The sequence below is a fragment of the Leptodactylus fuscus genome, chromosome 1 (genome assembly GCF_031893055.1).
Source record: "Leptodactylus fuscus isolate aLepFus1 chromosome 1, aLepFus1.hap2, whole genome shotgun sequence".
In the NCBI taxonomy this organism is placed as follows: domain Eukaryota; kingdom Metazoa; phylum Chordata; class Amphibia; order Anura; family Leptodactylidae; genus Leptodactylus; species Leptodactylus fuscus.
This window is the reverse complement of record NC_134265.1, coordinates 262,337,361-262,356,953: the sequence shown is the minus strand read 5'-3', so window position 1 is coordinate 262,356,953 and position 19,593 is coordinate 262,337,361. Positions and strand designations below refer to the sequence as shown.

Sequence of the window (19,593 nt, the reverse complement as noted above, 5' to 3'; positions counted from 1 at the left end):
GCCAGAATAATGCCAGCCATAAATGTGTAATGTATCATTCATTTCATTGCTTGCAGTGACTGTACTGTAGTGAGAGTCTTCCTAATCTAATATAACTGACAGTTTCCTATGAGGCTGCTCCTAGTATTAAGCAATTGTATTAATGGTTGGAATAATTGCTGAATATAACTATGAGAAAAACACTAATTATAACCTAATTTTACAAGTTGTACTCTATACAAGTAATAGTTTTTGTGGTGAGAATATACCAAGAGAGAGGCCGGGTGCTTCATTTCTTGTTTTTTTTGCTATGGTTTCTCTTTTTTAATTTTATTTTGGCATATCATCCATTAGCAAATTCAGTAGTAACAAATATAATGGACAGATAGTTGGTTAACTTCTTCCTTACTGCAGAGAAGCCATGACATTCTCAGCTTGTCTTTACTAGGTTTACACTAGTGTTGGCCTATTCATTGTTCTAGAATCTGCTGTAATAGCGCTTACACATGGAGCCCGGTGGAACCTATTGACTATAATGTGGTCCATTGGGTGTCCATTGTTTGAAAACTGAAAGCAGTGCAGGAAAAAGTCAGGTGGACAATGGAGTCTCCAGTGTGAACTAAGCCTTACCTAACAGGTTTTTGTAAAAAAATGTTGGTCATTCTGTCCATCATAGTATACTTGTATTATTAAAAGAACTGATGGAACTGGGGCAAGGTAGGTTTAGCAAAAATATATGAACAGCACACATTAGATAGATACTGTAGATAGATAGATAGATAGATAGATAGATAGATAGATAGATAGATAGAATGTCCATCAACATTTAAAAAAATAATAATAATAATGAAAATGTCCTTTTATTGGAAAGAGCAATACACAATGTTTTGGCCCACACAAGGGGCTCTCTCTTGAGGTATACTAAAGCATCCATTGACTCCCTCAACAAAATCGTGCATGTGGTCTAGTATTTTTTCCATGTCTCAAGCACACCAAGAAACAAATAAACAGATCCTTTGGGATAAAATCTTTGCATAAACCATAAGATATATGACTTAGTGGACACGTAAGAACTTGGACTAGCAAACATGAGCACAAACAACATTCAGAGACAAAGTACAATGTACAATAAATGTAAATATACTTCATTACATAGATACAGCAAGTAAATATTGTCAGTTCCCTACTTACCATGGCATGACCTGTTATCAGGGAGAAGGACGTAACCTCTGGGACAGCTACAATAATAGGAGCCTGGGATATTTTCACAGCCAAGCGTGCAGCCATGGCTCCATAAGGCACATTCATTAATATCTAATGACAGAGAACATTAAACTTCAGCAGCGTTGGTTACATACCTGCACTTCAGTCCTCCAAAGATAAAGATAACAATCTGTCTTGCCTGTTTTCTTTCCATGTTAAATATGTTTAAGTTCACCTGAATGTGAAAGTCTACAAGGCCACCTTTAACCCCTTCCAGTAAACATTTAGAGCTAAACAGCTGGGACTGCTCCCCTCTGTAGTAATATTACACATAACTCATATACAAAGTCCTTGTGCTTATTACCTCCATATTGTTCTTTATCACAGCACACTCTATCAATGGCATTTCTACAGGGACTTTTCACATTGACAGCAATAGGGGGAAAAAAAGACGTAGAAGACAACTGATGTGATGTGTGTTAATAGGCCCCAGTCACATCTGCGTTTGGGTTTCCATTCGGGAAGACCGCTTGGGGACCCCTCTCCCCAATGGAAACCTATACACATTAAAAAGTGGTCACCTGGAAACCCGCAGACTAGAGATGAGCGAGTACTGTTCGGATCAGCCGATCCGAACAGCACGCTCGCATAGAAATGAATGGACATAGCCGGCACGCGGGGGGTTAAGCGGCCGGCCGCCGTCAAAGCGGAAGTACCAGGTGCATCCATTCATTTCTATGGAGCGTGCTGTTCGGATCGGCTGATCCGAACAGTACTCGCTCATCTCTACCGCAGACCCCATAGACTATTAAGGGGTTTGTGTGGATTCCGCATGAAACATGCAGAGAGAAAAGTACTGCAAGCATTTGCGGAAACCGAGCAGAAACCACAAAGGCCTCATTATAGTCTATGGGGTCCAAGTGGTTTCCTTAGGTAACAGCTTTTTAATGTGTATAGGTTTCCGTTCAGGGGGTCCCCAAGCGGATTCCCCGAATGCTGATGTGAAAGGGGCCTTACTTGGGTTTTGGGAATATTTGTTTTAAAAATTGCGGCGTTTTACAGTACTTGCAAAGTGGATGGGATTCATGTGAATCCCATGGCCACTTTGTGGAAAAAATCACAGCGCGGACACGCTGCGATTTCCAAAAACATTGCGGTTTTGAAAATCACAGCATGTCAATTATATCTACGCCGGCAGCTTTCCCATAGAAATAATTGTAACAGAGGAAAACTCTGTGAACTTTCTGTTCAAAGCGTTGCGGGAAGAACCGCGGTGTGTTCACGCCGTGGTTGTTCCAGCAGCAATTTAGCGCGGTGGTTCCGGCCCGTGGGGTCTTAGCCTTAGAGTCTTTTCACATGGAGGAAAAGGGTGAGGAATTTGGTGTGGAATTTCAGAGCTGAAAAAAGCAGAAAAAGGAACCCATTGAAGTCAATAGGAGGCTTTTTTTCAGCGCTGAATCTGAGGCTGATTCCACACCAAATCCAGTCCATTTTCCTCCATGTGAATACAGTAAATGTCAGCGTTGCTGCAGGTATAGTTGACACGCTTTGTTTTTCAAAAGCTGCTGAAGATTTTTTTTCTGCAGTGGGTGCATGGGATTAGCCAGCATCCCATCCATTTTGCAGTTACTGTAAAATGTTGCATTTTTGCAATGTGGGGCTTCAGCCGCCTTATACAGAAGGAGTTCTCACTATTTTTACTTTCTACTATTATGTTTTAGACATCCCACTTCATTTGTCTTATTAGGATATGTCAGTAAGAAGTCCACTACTTGAGTTACTTAGCTAGAGCTGAATGCCGTGCCAAGTCTAGCTATTCCTCTAAAGCACCACTGGAGATTCCTTCAACCCCCTCACAGGAATGCGTCACCAGAAAATGACTTATTGTTTAAATCACACTTGTATATTAAACATACTTTTTAAGAAATTTTAGCAATGTTGTTTTTCATTTTCCATGTTACTGTCTATGATTAATACTAAAGAAAAAGTCTGTCACTTCCTGGTGATGGACTATGAACCATAGAAATAGATACTATTGACTTCTATAGAAGAGCTTTCCAGGCTTGTTCTGTAACCTATGATTAGAGAGGAGTAAACAAGCTGTGAAGTTACTTCTTATAACTGCTGGATTCTGTGTCTTATCTACATAAACATGATAGATGTGCTCATCTGTGTGCTGAAAGCAGAACGTGGTGCCATATTATTTAGCTTGGTGGTCTGAGCGTGATAGAGTAACAAATACACAAACATCCAAACTTTCACATTTATAATATTAGAAGGACTAGCCATCATAGTGAAAGCCTGCCCACCAGCTTGTTGAAGAATACAGGAAGCGAAAAGAAGGAACAGCAGTAAAACTGGTGAGAGAGGGATATGGGAAAACTCCTTTAACCCTTTCATCGCCAGGCACGTATGCTATACGTGCTCCCAAGGTGGCACTTCAGTAGCCACCTCCCTACTAATGCCAATATCTCTGGACTGCATCAACATATCTTGATGCTTTAAAATGCATTTTAAAGAAGAGACTCTCATCTTTAAAATGATACCAGGAACTTGATGATTTTACTTACAGTTTTGTAGTGATTCACTGTTGAAAACACTATTTGGCATTGAGATCCAACTGCAGATCTCAATTCCCGACAGCGTTTCAACAGTGAATCGCTCCAAAACTGTACATCCAATCATCTTGATATCATTTTAAAGATGGGATTCTCCTCTTTAAAATGCAATTGAAAGCATCAAGATATGTTGATGCAGTCCAAAGATATAGAGCTCCAAAGTGTCCCCCCCCTCCTGTCTAAGCAAGCAATTTGCGATCTCTAACAAGAAAGGGAGAGGGACACCAGCAGTTCAGCAGAGAGAGAGAGACATTGAAACGATCTGACTCTCTGCATAACTTGTATGTGACAGCAGGAGGGGGGTGGCAGGGACTCTATTGTCCCTATTAAGCCTTCTCCTGCCAATCAGAGAACATACTATACATTTGTCTCTGATTGTCACATACAGTTATAATGTAATTCCCCCCTGAGCTTTACTAGTGGGGTATTCTTATGTTATACCTCCTGAACATAACCAGGAAGTTTATTGGCGCTGTGACCCAGACGTTTACCATTGTACAGGTCGCAGCGCCAAAAAAAAAAGTCGCACCAAACACTTACACAACATATACATAAAGTCGCAAATAAAGTTTACATTTCACCCAATCCCTGTCCTGTCTATACCTGAGCTTTCTACAGTAAAATACTTCTCTAGTGATATCCGTTACACACTAAAATAATAGTAATAACGATTATCACTAGAGATGAACACATAGATTGCTAAAATTTTTATAGGGGGATGGAAAATAACATTTTTATGTAAAGTCCTATTTAATTTGCATGCACAAAATGGGATGGCGCATTTCTGCGATTTTGGCGATTCTTTAACACCCCCTGTAAATATATACATGTGTGGTATGTATGAACTCCTCACATATTGCAGTTTTATGTACAGTACATTATGTTTGCAGAAAGGAATTTCTTGAGCCGCACTTTAGTGGCAAATTTGAATTTTTGCACAATTTTTGCTAGCAATCTCTGTTTGCTGCAAAGTTGAATGAAAGTGCTTGTATATATAAACTATTAAATTGTGTTTTTATATACGGTATGCTGTGTACTCTGAAAAAAGTTAGATTTTGGTATCACAGTCACAGTTTGGTAGGTGCAGTATAGCTTTTTAACATATTAGTGAACAACAGCAAAATCCTGCTTGTCTTCTGTATTCGTGTTTTTGGGAGTCCGAGCTCTTGTTGTAGTTGATGTTTGCGGTACATATAGTATATTTACACATTGTATACACCTTAAGCTATTATTTTAAAAGTATTTTGTATATGAATCTGAGATTGAACATGAGTTTTAGGTGCAAATATGTGTTTTAGCGTATTTTTTCAAAAAATTATTTGTGTTGGTCGCAAAGTTGCATGAAGGTGGATGTGGCTATCGATGTCCCATTAAGACATTTGTAATCTTCAGGTTGTCTACTTTCAAAAAATATATAGGGTTTAGGGGTTCACTTACTTTTCATGGTGTGTAATCCCTACATTTTATAGGATGATACTTTTTTAACATTTCCAGCTTCAAAGCAGATTTTTGTTCCTTCCAGTTCTAGCTATTTTCTGAAGACACGTGCATGCGGGTTCAGGCCATAGTGATATGTATGAACTCTGCACATGTTGAACTCTTATTTTTAGGAGGTTTGGTGCATTTAATTTTTTGTTTGGTTTCCGCTTTTAACAACTAATATACATTTATTTGCATTTTTTCATAAAACATTCACTTTAAATCAAGATCGCATGAAGGTGCCTGTTCGTATAAAGTACCAAGTGGCATTATGACAATGCTGCAGGTGTCTACTTTAAGAAAATATATAGGTATGGGGGGTTGGATGCTTTTTTTAATGTTGCAATTTAGGTTTGATTTGTCCATCTCAAAACTGTGAAAATTGCTCTGGCTACTGGAGGTGCAAAATTTCCAGAGACCCTTGGCAGCGAAAAGGTTAACCTTCTTATTTAAAGGGCTATATTACACCTTTATAGAGAGATTTGTTTTATTTTTAGATAAATTTAAAAAAGTGAAATACTACAATTTTTGACAATTTATAGTGCTTTTATTTTTCTCTATTGTGTTACATTCATTTTGACATATAATATAGTTTAGTCTTGGGTACACAGGGCAGCTATGGCAATGGATTGCATTTGGTGGTGCTTGTAACCTTTACTTGTATTTTATTTTATCATATGTTTGCTACATAATTTGTCCACTATTTATTCATAAAATACCTCTGAGGCACCCTTTTTTTATTATTCATTTTTCACTGGGCTTTACATAGAAGGCATTCAGCAGTCACTGGAAAAGCTGAACGTGTTTTGCTTTCTTTAGGTCTAATACAGACTGAGGATGAAGGATGCCTAACAATGACTTCCAGGATGTCATGTAAGGACAGGGCCGCTTTAACTATACAGCGGGGCATCCACACCAAGTCCTATAGTAGTGTGGGACCACTCAGCCGGCCCAGATTGAGAGAGAGAGTCGCACACTTTGGTGCAGCAGGTAGCAACTTCAACTCTATAGTTGAATACAGTGGTAGAGCACGGATATGGCAGCTCTGTGCTCTACCATTCAGACTTCAACTGATAATGACTGTGTCAGGGAGGCGCAATGAGTGCTGAACCAGAGACATCATTACAGAAGGATACTACAGGCAACTTAGTGGGAACAAGATTAGGTGAGTACCGTATATAACTTTGTTTTTGTTTTTTATATTTGTAGGTCATATATCGATTCAATCGTCACTAGGTAACAGGGAGCATTATGTGGTGGCTATTTGAGGGGATACTATATTGTGTCTGGCAATTGAGGGGACATAAACTTATGTCAAGGGGAATACTAATGTGTTACTATGACCCTGTGTATGAATACGTTAGCTGCAGGAACAGAGCTGACCTAATAGGTAGCTGAAAAAGACAACATTCTGCCACTCAGAAATGTTGCAGTATACTGTACATGAAATATCAAACTATAAAAAGTTTTGAAAAAGTGTAGTTTTAAAAATATTACCGCTACAAAATAACAATATTTTGTATTTCATTTACAAGGACATAGTACTGCTCAAATAAAAGAAATTGACAAAAATTCTAAAATAATTTGTTTTCAATTAATGTGGAATTTCAATTACTACTCCTAAATAATTTTTAAAAAAAAATTAATTGGTAGTGCCATAAAAGCTATACCATAGATATATCAAAACGTCATGGGCAAAATTTGGTGCCGCACAGAATTTTAATTTTTTTTTTTTTACTGAGGTTTTGTTTTGTTAAAGTAGTAAAACTCCAAAACAGTCATAAAATTACAGGGTTGTTTTCATGCAGCCCCCTCACAACCATTAGTAAAACCTAAACATAACATAATGTTATAGCTTTAAAATCTCAAAATAAAAAAGGAAAAAAGCTGCTGCGTGGACAAATTCAATACAGGCCCTGTTCTGAATGAAGTGAAAAAATGACGGTGACATAAAGCTGACATATTGTGAATGTTAACTATTAATTGATTTGTTTTTTTTTAACACACCAGTTTGCACAGAAAAACTGCAAGGTCTTGCTCTGCAGACTTTCTGCGTCTATTATACCTATACGCAAAAACACCAGCATTTCCATAGATACAAATGACATGCTACAGCCTGCGATTTACAAAACCGCAAGTGTTTCCGCTGCAGATTTTTTTTTCTGCTATGTGTGGTTGGGATGTGGAACCTGGACCCTGGTCTTAAGGGGTTAATATTTAATTTTTATTGTTGCTATATGTACACTGGGGCTGCTTGTTAGTTTTTTTTAGTTAGTTTTTTTTCTTGCAGAGCCAAGACTGCCAACATTACCAGAAATCGCATATTCCCTATTTGCTATATAGCAATATTTAGTTATATTGTATGTTAATATGACAATACATTTTAATATCAATAGTTAATATCAGGGGCAGACATACCATTGGTGCAAACTATGCAGCTGCACAGGGGTCGGGTAGGTCAGGGGCCCTATCACAATTACTGCAGGTTTCTACTGTTTATTAGACTGTTAGTAAATGTCAATTGTTAATGAACGTCATGACTAATGAACACTGAACGATTGTTAGAGATATACTGAGGTCGCTCTATGCTGAAATATTAGAAAACAACGGGCCATAACTTATCTTGCACAGAGACCCTCAGCTGTCTATCCACCCTTCATATTATACATAAAAAGTTTAATTATTGATATATTTATTCAACCATTTCATGTAGAAGCCTAGTACCCAATGTGACGATTTATGACCTAGCATCGAGTCTGTATTTTGATATAAACATGGCACATCTTACCTTCACATTGTCTGCCATCATAGGAAAGTTGAAAACCTTCTTTACATTTACACTGCTGGCTCTCTCCAGTGATTTGGTCACTGACCAAGGTGCACACCTCTGATTCTGGAAGGATAGAATGAATTAGAATAATTCAGTGCCATCTTTTACCATTATGTCTTTTTAGGTAATCCGGGTCTTAATATATGTTTAGTGTTGCAGCTTTATGTTTTGCATACAGAGCTCCAAATCCCCTGCATTTAAAAGATATCATGCAGCAGACACTAGGGGGAGCCTTGATGGTAACTACATACTACGTATATTACTATTAATTATAATATTAGACAGTAAACTCTTTTATTGTCCATTCTCTAAAAAATGAAAATGACCTGGAAAAAATGACATACTAGTAAAAGAGACCAATTACATAACAAAATCACATATCTAGTATACCTGGTACCAGGAGTCTCCTTGATAGCTAAGCCCACCTTTCTCAAAATCTTGTACACTTGACTGCCTTGTGCTTGAGAAACTATTATTATTATTTATTTATATAGCACCATTAATTCCATGGTGCTTTACATTTAGAGGTTACATACAATACACAAAATATACAGGTAGGTATAATACTAACAATGACCGATTGGCACAGTGGGGTAGAGGGCCCTGCCCGCGAGGGCTTACAATCTATGAAGGAGGGGAGGTAGAGACAGAAGGAGAGGGGGAGACTGTACAGATGGCAGTGCGGTGATAGTGTTATTGGAGGTTGTAGGCCTTCCTGAACATGTGAGTCTTCAGGGCCTTCTTGAATCCTGTGATTGTGGGGGTCAGTCTTATGTGTCGTGGTAAGGAGTTCCAGAGTATGGGGGATGCACGGGAGAAATCTTGGAGACGGTTGTGTGAGGAGTGGATGAGAGCAGAGCAGAGTAGGAGGTCATTGGAGGATCTGAGGTTACGTGTGGGCAGGTAGCGGGAGATTAGTTCAGAGATATATGGAGGGGACAGTTTGTGGATGGCTTTGTATGTTAGCGTTAGTAGCTTGAACTCAATTCGCTGGGCTATAGGTAACCAGTGGAGGAACTGGCAAAGGGGAGCAGCCGATGAAGATGGGGGGGTGAGGTGGATTAAGCGAGCAGCGCAGTTTAAGGTGGACTGGAGGGGGGCGGGGGTGTTAGCTGGGAGTCCATGGAGAAGGGTGTTGCAGTAGTCTAGGCGGGAGATTATGAGGGCCTGGACAAGCATCTTGGTAGTTTCCTGGGTGAGGAAGGGGCGGATTCGGTGGAAACTATAGGGAAATTGTGCCAGCAGTTTCCCTATAGGTATAAAGGAAGCAGAAAGTCTGTGAAAAGCTCTCTGGGAAAAACCATGATGCATTGCCGATGTGGTTTTTCCAGCAGTGCTTTTTTGCTGTGGCCCGGTACATTGGGCCTTAGTCTAGTAGACATGGTCTTGTCTTAACTTTTTTGAGATATGTTGCTGCTGTTGTAAATGAGTGATTTTTTTTCAAATGAAATGGAAAAATATCCAACTTTCAACTTCTGATATGTGTTTTATGATCTATTGTGAATAAAATAGGGTTGTACGAGATTCCAAATTATTGCAGTTCAAACGAGAAATGCTTGTTTTTAATGTCTAGCACATTATCTCTCTGCATTTCATATACTGGCTATTATAGAGGAGGACCTTTCACCACCCCCAACTCCAGTTTTTTCTCTAGTTCCCACCATTCCAGAGTAACCAATGTAGTTAGTTTTGGTGCCTGATGTGCTACCTCTGTCTTGTCAGGTGGGCGGTGCCAGGCTGGAGCAGCAAGAGGTGTGAGTAAGAGCTTCATTCAGAGGTGGACAGTGTCAGAGCTCAGAATCACACCCCTAACCCCTCGTTCACATTTGCGTTCGGTATTCCGTTCGGGGAGTCCACATGAAGACCCCTTGAACGGAATACCAAACGCAACTGTAAGCATATGCAGTAAAAGCACACAGACCCCATAGACTTTAATGGGATCCATGTGCTGGGTGCGCGCTGCCCACAAGAATCTTGCGGTCAAGAAAGTAGATTGTGAACTACTTTCCTGTCTGCATGATCCCTGCGGAGATCTGGTGGCCAGCACATGGACCGCATTATACTCTATGGGGTCCGTGTGCTCTCACTGGCACACCGCTTGCAATTGCATTCGGTATTCCGTTCAGGGGGGTCCTCATGCGGACTCCCCCGGACGGAATCCAAATGCAGATGTGAACGAGGCCTTACCTGCTGGTTAGTGAGTGCATACACTCAGTGCTAACTTTTTTTGATATAGAGCAGGATATTACATGAAAACACTACTTTAGTACTTAGTTGGAGTTTAGCTACAAGCTGTGTCAAAGTATGAATATTAATCTGTTAACTTACCGGACTTGTAAGGATAGCTTGATGTTAGCTGAGGGACTATTTTTATATCGGTGATGTCTGCCATGGAGGGTTTTAAAGTGATTATTACAGTCTCTTTTCCAGTGTATTTATTAAGAGTCCGGATGGCAGAAGATTTTCTCTCTGTATAGTAGATGTGATCGGAGAATAGTGAAAGCCCCCAACTGCTTTGTCTTGTAGAGCTATAAAGTAAAAGAAAAAAAAAATATATATATATTTTATACATCATTCCTAAACTTGCTTAAAGAAGACCTGATATCAATTTATTTCCTGTGAAACAAACATGGGGTAACAGTCTCCTGAACAATGCCCGAGATTACTTCTTTTCATTTATTCATTTCTATACAGTTGAGATTGGAGACATAAAATGTTTGCAGTCGCCAATTTAAATTACTGTTATCCCAGACAGAGAGGAACTCCTTTTAACATGTACAGCACCTTCATAGTTTGCATTGGCAGCAGATAACAAAATGGTTGTCTATGAGCAAGATACCTTTATCAATCCACAGTAGGGATTAACATAAGCAGCAGAGGGTTCTGTGCAAGAAACCCCTTAGGGATCATTGTGGAATCAGTCTCTTGCTTCTCCAGCTAATCTTTCACTGGTTGCCCCCATGTCTGGATTGCAGTTCCCCAATACTAGCCAAGCTAATTATTAAAAGGAATGTGTCACGGGAAAATGACCTGCGTTTTTTTTTATCAAGTTTTATATTAAGCATATTTTTTAAATATTTTTTGTGAGGTTTTTGAATTATATTTTTAACCCTTTCCTGCTGGTGGCATTTTTAAATTTTCTTTTTTGTCTCCACCTTCCAAATCCCATAACTTTTTTATTTTTCCATTCACAGAGCCTTATGAGGGCTTAATGTTTGCGGGACAAATTGTTCTTCATTATGGTACCATTTATTATTCTGTACAATGTACTGGGAAGCTGGAAAAAAAATCAGAATGGGGTGCAATTAGGGAAGAAATACATTTGTGCAACTTTCTTATGGGTTTTTTACAGAGTTTACTGTGCAGCCAAAATGACATGTCATCTGTATTCTATGTTTTGGTACAATTCCAGGGATACCAAATTTATATGGTGTTATTAACATTTTAGCCCCTTAACAAAATCCAAAGCTTTCCTAAAAAAAAAAAATATTTTTAAAGTTGCCATATTCTAACACCATTACTTTTATATATTTGAAGCCAGTCTGCAATGACAGGGTCAGTCGCCACTTTTGTTTTTTACTTTGGGGGGGCCACAGCAAAGAGCAATGCCCGCAATCACATTGAACTCTGATTGCGGGCATTAGCTCCACATTCCCACTGTACATTAAAGCAGAGACCCAGTAGCTATGGCAGCTACCATCTTTAAAGATCTGCTATCTGCCGTAGAAATACAGCAGATATCGGGAAGGAGTTAAAAAAAATCCTGCAATTCTGACTCTGGCCACTAAGCCAAATAAGATGCTGACAATAGCTATTTTCTGTAGAAGATTTCTTTGCAGCAGCCCCCTCACTTATCAGGACACTGCTAACCACAGCTATCATGTATATGTAAATAAGAAACAGAATCTACCAGTCACAATAGGTGATATTACAACATGTCTACTCCTTTCTCTGTACAATGACCTAACCTCTGCAGAGGTCACAGAGAATGTCTACAAAACTCTCTCATAGAAGTAAATAGGGTTTGCTGCCCCTAGCTCATCTCCAGGAGACAGGAAGTTCTAAAACTATTTTAGGCTTAGTGGCAAGAGTTGGAACTGCAAAACAATATCAGGTGACATATTGTGATTGCTCACACAATTTTTTTTGTAGAAACCCTTGAAAATTAAATTATTTAAAAAAAAAACAGTGCTGTGTATGATTACTTATTTAATTTTATTTTCTTCTGAACTTGGTGGTATGATCATTGCCTACAAGGCCCCTGAGAAGCTGCATAAGTTGTACACGTGGTATATCTGTCCGTGCTGTGCACTGAATCAAGCAATGTGTTATCAGACAGTGAGCAGGAAAAAGGTTTAAGTTTGCTGGGGGCCTCTGTATGGAATAATGCAGCACCTATTCCATACAACAGCAAAAGGTATATTAATTTATAGTAACTCAAAACAGGCCTAAAAGGACACTTTTTGTAAGCATTGAAAAGGAACCTGTCACCAGGAAAATGCAGTGCAAGGAAGTAGTCGTATCACTGACTGACATCCTCCCCTCTAAGATGGTACATACAGAGATAGCTGCCAATCATTGATAAGGCTGCCTCCTTGCAGACATTTCAATTAATAAATGACAAGTTATACTGAATCTTTTCTCAAACTATATATCTATTTGCTGTGCTCCTCCAGTGTAATATGCTGCCTGCAGATTAAACTGCATTTTCCGGGTGACAGGTTTTCTTTAACAAACAATATGAATCACTAGCTGTTTCAACAAATGGACGTTGCAAAATACAGTGTGAAAGCAGCCTTAGCCATTGACCTAATTCAGCTGCTAATAACTTTCATGTGCACACAACAGGCTTACATGCAAAACTTACTGGCCTATTTTCTTGATTATTGTTATCGAATCTCCATAGTAAGTACAAGTGCCAATACTGGATTCTCCTTGTTTAGATAAAATCCAATATATTTGCTTGGCAGCTGTGTCCAGTGCAAAGGCTTTAATATCTCCTCTCATTTCATTGACAGATATTATAGCGGTTTCATTCAAGTTGGATTTTTGAATCACTGACACCAATCTACCAGACGTCCAGAAGAGTAACCTGAAAATTAGAAAAATATCTAATAAACCGAAATGTTGTATCCAAGTGTAATCTAATAGATTGAAGAATATTTTGTGGTTTTAGAATATCTCTGCTGTTGCAATATGCATTATGGCCACTAGTGGGCAGTAGAACACACATATTGAATACAACAAACCAACCAACTATTGTTATACTTTTGTTTTGCATGGAATGATAATAACTGATAATAAATGGCTTAATATAACATAAGGGCAAATGTAAATCAGCTTTGAAAACGGATGACACAGTCCTTAGACAATTTCCATGTGTAAGGTATCAGTTTTCACAGATCCCTCATAGATGTATAAAATGACAAAAACAATTTTTTGGTGGCTTGATTCACTGTAACGTGAATAAGCCTTTATAACACATTTCATAACTAAGACATTGTGCACCATTTATAATGGTAATGTCACTTAGACGCTGGAATTACTCAGGTCAGCTTATAGGGGTTTCCCACCATATACACTTATAACCAAACCAAAGTATAGGTCATAAATGTTTGACCGCAGGGGCACCACCAAGTACTAGAACAGGAGTCCTCATTCAATTGTTCCTCCTTGACCACACAACCACAGTGAGATGGAGCTGAATGGAACATTTGCGTTGTCACTCCACCCAAACTCTATATTACTAATGGAAAAAGCCAAGATGAATGTTATTTACATATCTGATATAAAAACTTTTCGTTAGAAAATCATTAAAGTTCTAAAGTTGAATATACCCCTCCACTGGATCAACAGAAATGAAGGTGGGATGAACTAAACCTCTCAAAAGGGTTCTAGCTTTCTTTCCACTCATGTCAGTCCACTCTATCGTCCCCTTTTGCTGGTTAGACCAGAAAATATTCTTGTTTTTCCAATCCACTGTAAACCGTGTTGCCCCTTGTACTGCAGCACGCATTCTCTGAAATAGAAAATCATCAGTATTACGGGGAAGTCAAATATTAGTAAAACAAGGTCTTTCACTACCTCATAAATATTATTCTTATGCTGATGATGATGGGAATAAAAAAGTTAGAAGCTCATTTCCTCATAAACAAGCAGAATATTGAATCTTCAAGAAGGAATTTGCAACCCCCTATTACAATATAGCATTACATTTAAAGGGATCCTATCTTTAAAATGCTATTTTTTCTGACTAACACGTAGGAATAGCCTTAAGAAAGGCTATTCTTCTCCTACCTTTAGAAGGTAGAAATCCTGGTTTTCTTCGGTATGCAAATGAGTTTTCTTCGGGCCTGAATGCGCATGCGTAGAAGCTTGACCCCAGCGCTGGAAGAAGACGCGGGGAGAGGACATTCCAGATGAAGATGGAGGTGGTGCTGGAGAGTTTTCTCGCAGCACTGTTTGAGTGCTGGGAATCGCCCCCAGTGCTGTGAGAGAACTCATTTGCATTCCGAAGAAAACCGGGATTTCTACCAAATGGCGACGTGGAAAAGACATCTAAAGTTAGAAGAAGAATATCCTTTCTAAGGCTATTCCTACATGTTAGGGGGCGTTCACACTACCGTCTGTGTCCGACAGGTAGTGTCCACTCCTAGTGTCCATTCAAAATCTGTCATAGACATTAGGAGCGGACACTAGCTGTGTCCGTGACACTTGTCATTTATTTAAATGGCGATCGGATGCGTTCTTTTGCACTCCAAGCCCTTCCTTCACTGTCTGCATGTAAAGATGTCCGACTTTTCAAGCGGACAGAAAAACCCGACATGTAGGTTTTTTCTGTCCGCTTGAAAAGTCGGACATCTTTAAAAGCGGACAGTGAAGGAAGGGCACAGAGTGCAAAAGAACGCACCCGATCGCCATTTAAGTGAATGACAAGTGTCACGGACACAGCTAGTGTCCGCTCCTAATGTCCGTGCAAGATTTTGAATGGATACTAGGAGCGGACACTACCTGTCGGACACAGACGGTAGTGTGAACGCCCCCTAAGTCAGAAAAAATAGCATTTTAATGATAGGATCCCTTTAACAGTGTATCATGTCCTACTGTAAACTGTAATTATTTTATTAACAAAAAGCAAAATAATAAAAATAACAAGTAACACAACAAGACATAGCAATTAACTTATGCATACTACAATATATACAAATTAACCCATAATCTTAGAATAGTATGTTACATGGCCCAGTCTCGCTCACCACAGTTATCACATCAAACAGCGCACTAACACCAGTAATACAGACTCACTGGCTGATCCAGCTGCCTATGACACCAACAGAAACAATACAAGACATTAGTTAACTACTGCACACTCAGTGGCAGATATCGGTGGCAGTCTACAAATCTTCATGTAGTCAGTATGATGTAGGCAAAGAAACGACTGGTTACTTAGGAGCACTTAAGCAATGGACATCAAGGTTTAGACAACAAACCACTGCTCATCATCCCCAAAAGCCAACACAAGGAAAGGGATTACAAAACTAACGGACAGAGGCTGGGACACATGATCACTAGACATCGAGGTCTGAAATACTTGCACTACATCCGGGTCTGGGACAAAAAAACATAACACCACTGGAAACCATACTGTTAGCCCCAGGAATATGACACAGAACCACTAGTTAGTTAACGTGAGAGCATAATGTATTGTGACATACCTTCCCCGAGCAAAGAGTGTTCGGGAATTAACATCACCCCTCAACCCCCCCTATCCATTAGGGCATATGGAATAAAAACAACTGGATCAAAAAATGGAAAGCAAAACACTACCAGGAAGTGAGGCACAAGCACTTGGACGTGTGGTACTGGACCCACAAAATAATAGACACTATGACAGAAGCACATCAAAGGCTGGACCAGCTAAGGACTAAACCTCAAGGATAGAGACACCAGTTATTGCACCAGGAACTGACCAGACAATAGAGTCCTAGGCTTCAAGCCACAGGCAGTTAAATTATTTGACCCAATAAATATGCACATAACTCAATACACCAAACCAATACAAATAGACACACAACAAACACATGGCATATGGGTTGGTACAGTTAGGTAGGTTTGCCAAGAGCAGTAAATGACCTTGTATAACCGCCTAAATTGGGGTACACTTACAATAAAATGGTAATTGAATTATATTATCAACTTATCTTATAATTTTTTTGATAAATTTTATTCCCAACATTTTATTTCATCTATTGCAAATAGATGCAGCAGTATACAGTCACATACAGCAGCAGCGATTAGGTTTAGCTTTATCCTGATATCTTTCACAAAAAGTATCCAGCCCTCTAGATCTGATGCAAGGCAAGTGCAACATTCTCACACATGTACCAGAAATGGCGGGAGGAATGTGATCTTATGTAAGACATGGCAGAGAAGAATATCCACAGCAGAAAATGTAAATGATATTGTGACATAACTATGTACATATGATGTATGCATGTTATACTAGTCTTGCTGATATATGGCAAATAATAGTGAATACAGTTACATTCAGTACTTTGCTTGGTTAATGGAAATTTACCTCACGTTTAGTTTTATTCAGAAATATCCTCTGTATAGAACCTCTGTTGGGATCAAGCCAGTAGAGTCTTTCTTCTTGAAGGTCAAAATCCAGCAACGCCGACGGTCCTGCGCTACCCACTATTGTCTTAAGATTAGTACCATCAATGTCAATGCTAAGAATATTGTTTCCACGGCTGAAAAGTAGAAGAGGTGTGGGACCTATAAATATAGAGTAGAAAGATATTATACATTTTTTATGAAAATATGTGCCAAAAACGTCTTCATTTGTTTAGTAATGGGAATGCCGTGCACACTTAAAGCCCATAAGGACACCAACGTTATGTTTGCATTCAAGCATGAAACCCTTCCAAAAGACCACCTCTTTATCTAAACCAGATTTTCAGTTCCATCATATACAATGTACACTTGCCATTTTCTTCCTTTTGGGGGTCATCTCAATGAGGTTTTACTATATTATGCAGTGGTACAATGACATTTACCTGTCACTTACATTTGGGACCATAAACAAACAAGAGGTCCTTTTGGATTGATGGTTTAGTTTTCCAGATATCACTATATATTAAGACTTCATACACAGGATTTTAAAACATCTTTATGTTTACCTGGAGATGAGTCTAATGAGTCGCACCAGCTTTATCTCTGGTAAAGCCAGAGAGGTACACTTCTGGTCAGGGAGGTGCTCGGGCTTTATTGCACAAATACACATACTATGGCTGCATTGGATGCAAGCTGACCTATAGATATAGCTATATTTGAGACTCTAAATTACTGATCCGCTATTGGTGGTTTAGTGTCTCAAGTGTATGTGATGTTCCCTTTAAGACTCCATTAAAGGTGCATTTCAATCTTATAATGTTATGGCAAATCACTACAATGTGCCATCACTTTATGAGAGGTGGGGGTCTAACTTCAGGAACCTCTCAGATTCTGAGAATTAAGGTGTCTTAGCACTAATTTAGCAATTTTTCTCCACAATATCGCCCTAACCATCCATTTTGTGGAGAACTGTAAGTGATTACGGTAATTTAGGAGTTCCTTACACAGGATATGGGGAAAAGTAAAAAATGTGATACAGTGCTAAATTATTGATACAATCACTTAAAGGGATTGTCTAGGAATTGACATAACTATGGAGATGAACAGTGGCGTAACTAGGAATGGCTGGACGCCAAGGTGAACATTTGATGCATGCCTGGCCCACGTCACGTCTGGACATCACCAAACAGGCCCGAAGCCTGCCGGAGTGCAGGAGAGGTAAGTAACAGTGTTTTCTATGTTCACTCACCTTCCTGGGCCTCCAATCATTATACTCTGGAGGTTACTGACGTTAAGGTTCTGTGGACAACCCCTTTAATTCTCTGGATTTGTTGGGGTCCTGGATGCTGAACTCCCATAATTGTAATGGCATTACCTAGCAATACGCCCTAACTTTTTTAGGATGGGAATACCCTTTTAATGGGCAAACAAATGCCTATACACTGTCTTTTTGGTAGTCTATAGGAACATTCGCATATAATATTCTAATTGTCAAGGTCAGACCTCTGGCAGCCTACTCTTCTTATAATAAAAATAAAAAGAATTTATGCAAAGAAGGTAAAATTACTAGTTATGACCAGTTTCCACATAACAAGTATTTTGGCTACTGGTGGAGATATTCCCTAAATTAGAGGTTTCCGTGCTGCAGATTGTTTACACTGAACGATGTAGTGTGAGAATATGTTAAAAATGTACACGTTGCTTACGTAAATTGCAGATATATGCTGAACCTGTTCATTCCTCCTGCGGTAGATCAGATCTGGATCCGCAGTATTCACAATCATATCTGCACTGCTGACACTGACACTGACTTATATGAGACATTCTCTGAATAGAAGTACTATAGAAGTATTATTCCTCATACCATGTATAATTCACGTATCTTTTCGTACAATAGTATCTAGGAGATATGCAAGTGTCACATATTTTGTTTCAGTGTCAGTGCCCATCATTCTTTGCATAGTCTCCTCCACGTGATAAACAGGATAAATATACATATTTCATTCTGCAGTATGTAGGTGTATTATCATATCAGCTGGGTAGTTGTACTTATGTATTAGACCTCTTATAGTAATTGTGTTTTCACCACTGTACTGTAGTTTTGTGATAAGTCCACTTTGGTACTTTTTACTTCTTATACTCATAAAATCTCTGTTTTTCTTCACACTATTATAATGTGAAATTATAAAACGCTGGCTACCTGCAGTCAACACTAGGAAGATCGCACTACATACAGATTTGTAACAGGTAATGTTGAACTTAAAGAAAACTTCTGATTCACAATAAAAAAAAGTTCACAGTAGGTGCATAATGCATAATTACTATGTTTGCTGTCCTCTCTTTTAATCTTCCTGGCATGGTTCCTTGGATTCCCAGACCCCTCATTTTTGTAAAAAGGCCACATGCTACTCTATGCTCACTGTGATTTAGTAGCCCACCTACTCTCATTTGGTCTATCCAAAAGCAGTGGAAGTGTCCAGTTCAAATCCGCTTGTGGACTTCCCAAAAAGAAATCTAAGGTGTTGGCCAAAAGTATTGACACCCCTGCAATTCTGTCAGATAATACTCATTGTCCTCCAGAAAATGATTGCAATCACAAATTCTTTGGTATTATTATCTTCATTTAATTTGTCTTCAATGGAAAACCACAAAAAGAATTGTCCAAAAGCCAAATTGGATATAATTCTACACCAAACATAAAAAGGGGGTGGACTAAAGTATTGGCACTGTTTGAAAAATCATGTGATGCTTCTCTAATTTGTGTAATTAACAGCACCTGTTACTTACCTGAGGCACCTAACAGGTGGTGGCAATAACTAAATCACACTTGCAGCCAGTTGAAATGGATTAAAGTTGACTCAACCTCTG

At 39.0% G+C, this 19,593-nt stretch overlaps 1 protein-coding gene across 1 annotated transcript in view; it reads right to left on the bottom strand.

Annotated features, from left to right (window-relative positions):
- The window catches only part of EGF (epidermal growth factor), a 104,045-nt gene that overhangs the window by 66,815 nt on the left and 17,637 nt on the right, over nucleotides 1-19,593 (bottom strand). The window contains exons 2-7 of the mRNA XM_075286825.1: nucleotides 16,688-16,887; nucleotides 13,947-14,128; nucleotides 12,977-13,201; nucleotides 10,438-10,637; nucleotides 8,068-8,172; nucleotides 1,171-1,293 (exon numbers count right to left, since the gene is read on the bottom strand). Of these exons, the coding sequence (XP_075142926.1) occupies nucleotides 1,171-1,293; nucleotides 8,068-8,172; nucleotides 10,438-10,637; nucleotides 12,977-13,201; nucleotides 13,947-14,128; nucleotides 16,688-16,887 (1,035 nt within the window). The remainder of the gene's footprint in view (nucleotides 1-1,170; nucleotides 1,294-8,067; nucleotides 8,173-10,437; nucleotides 10,638-12,976; nucleotides 13,202-13,946; nucleotides 14,129-16,687; nucleotides 16,888-19,593) is intronic.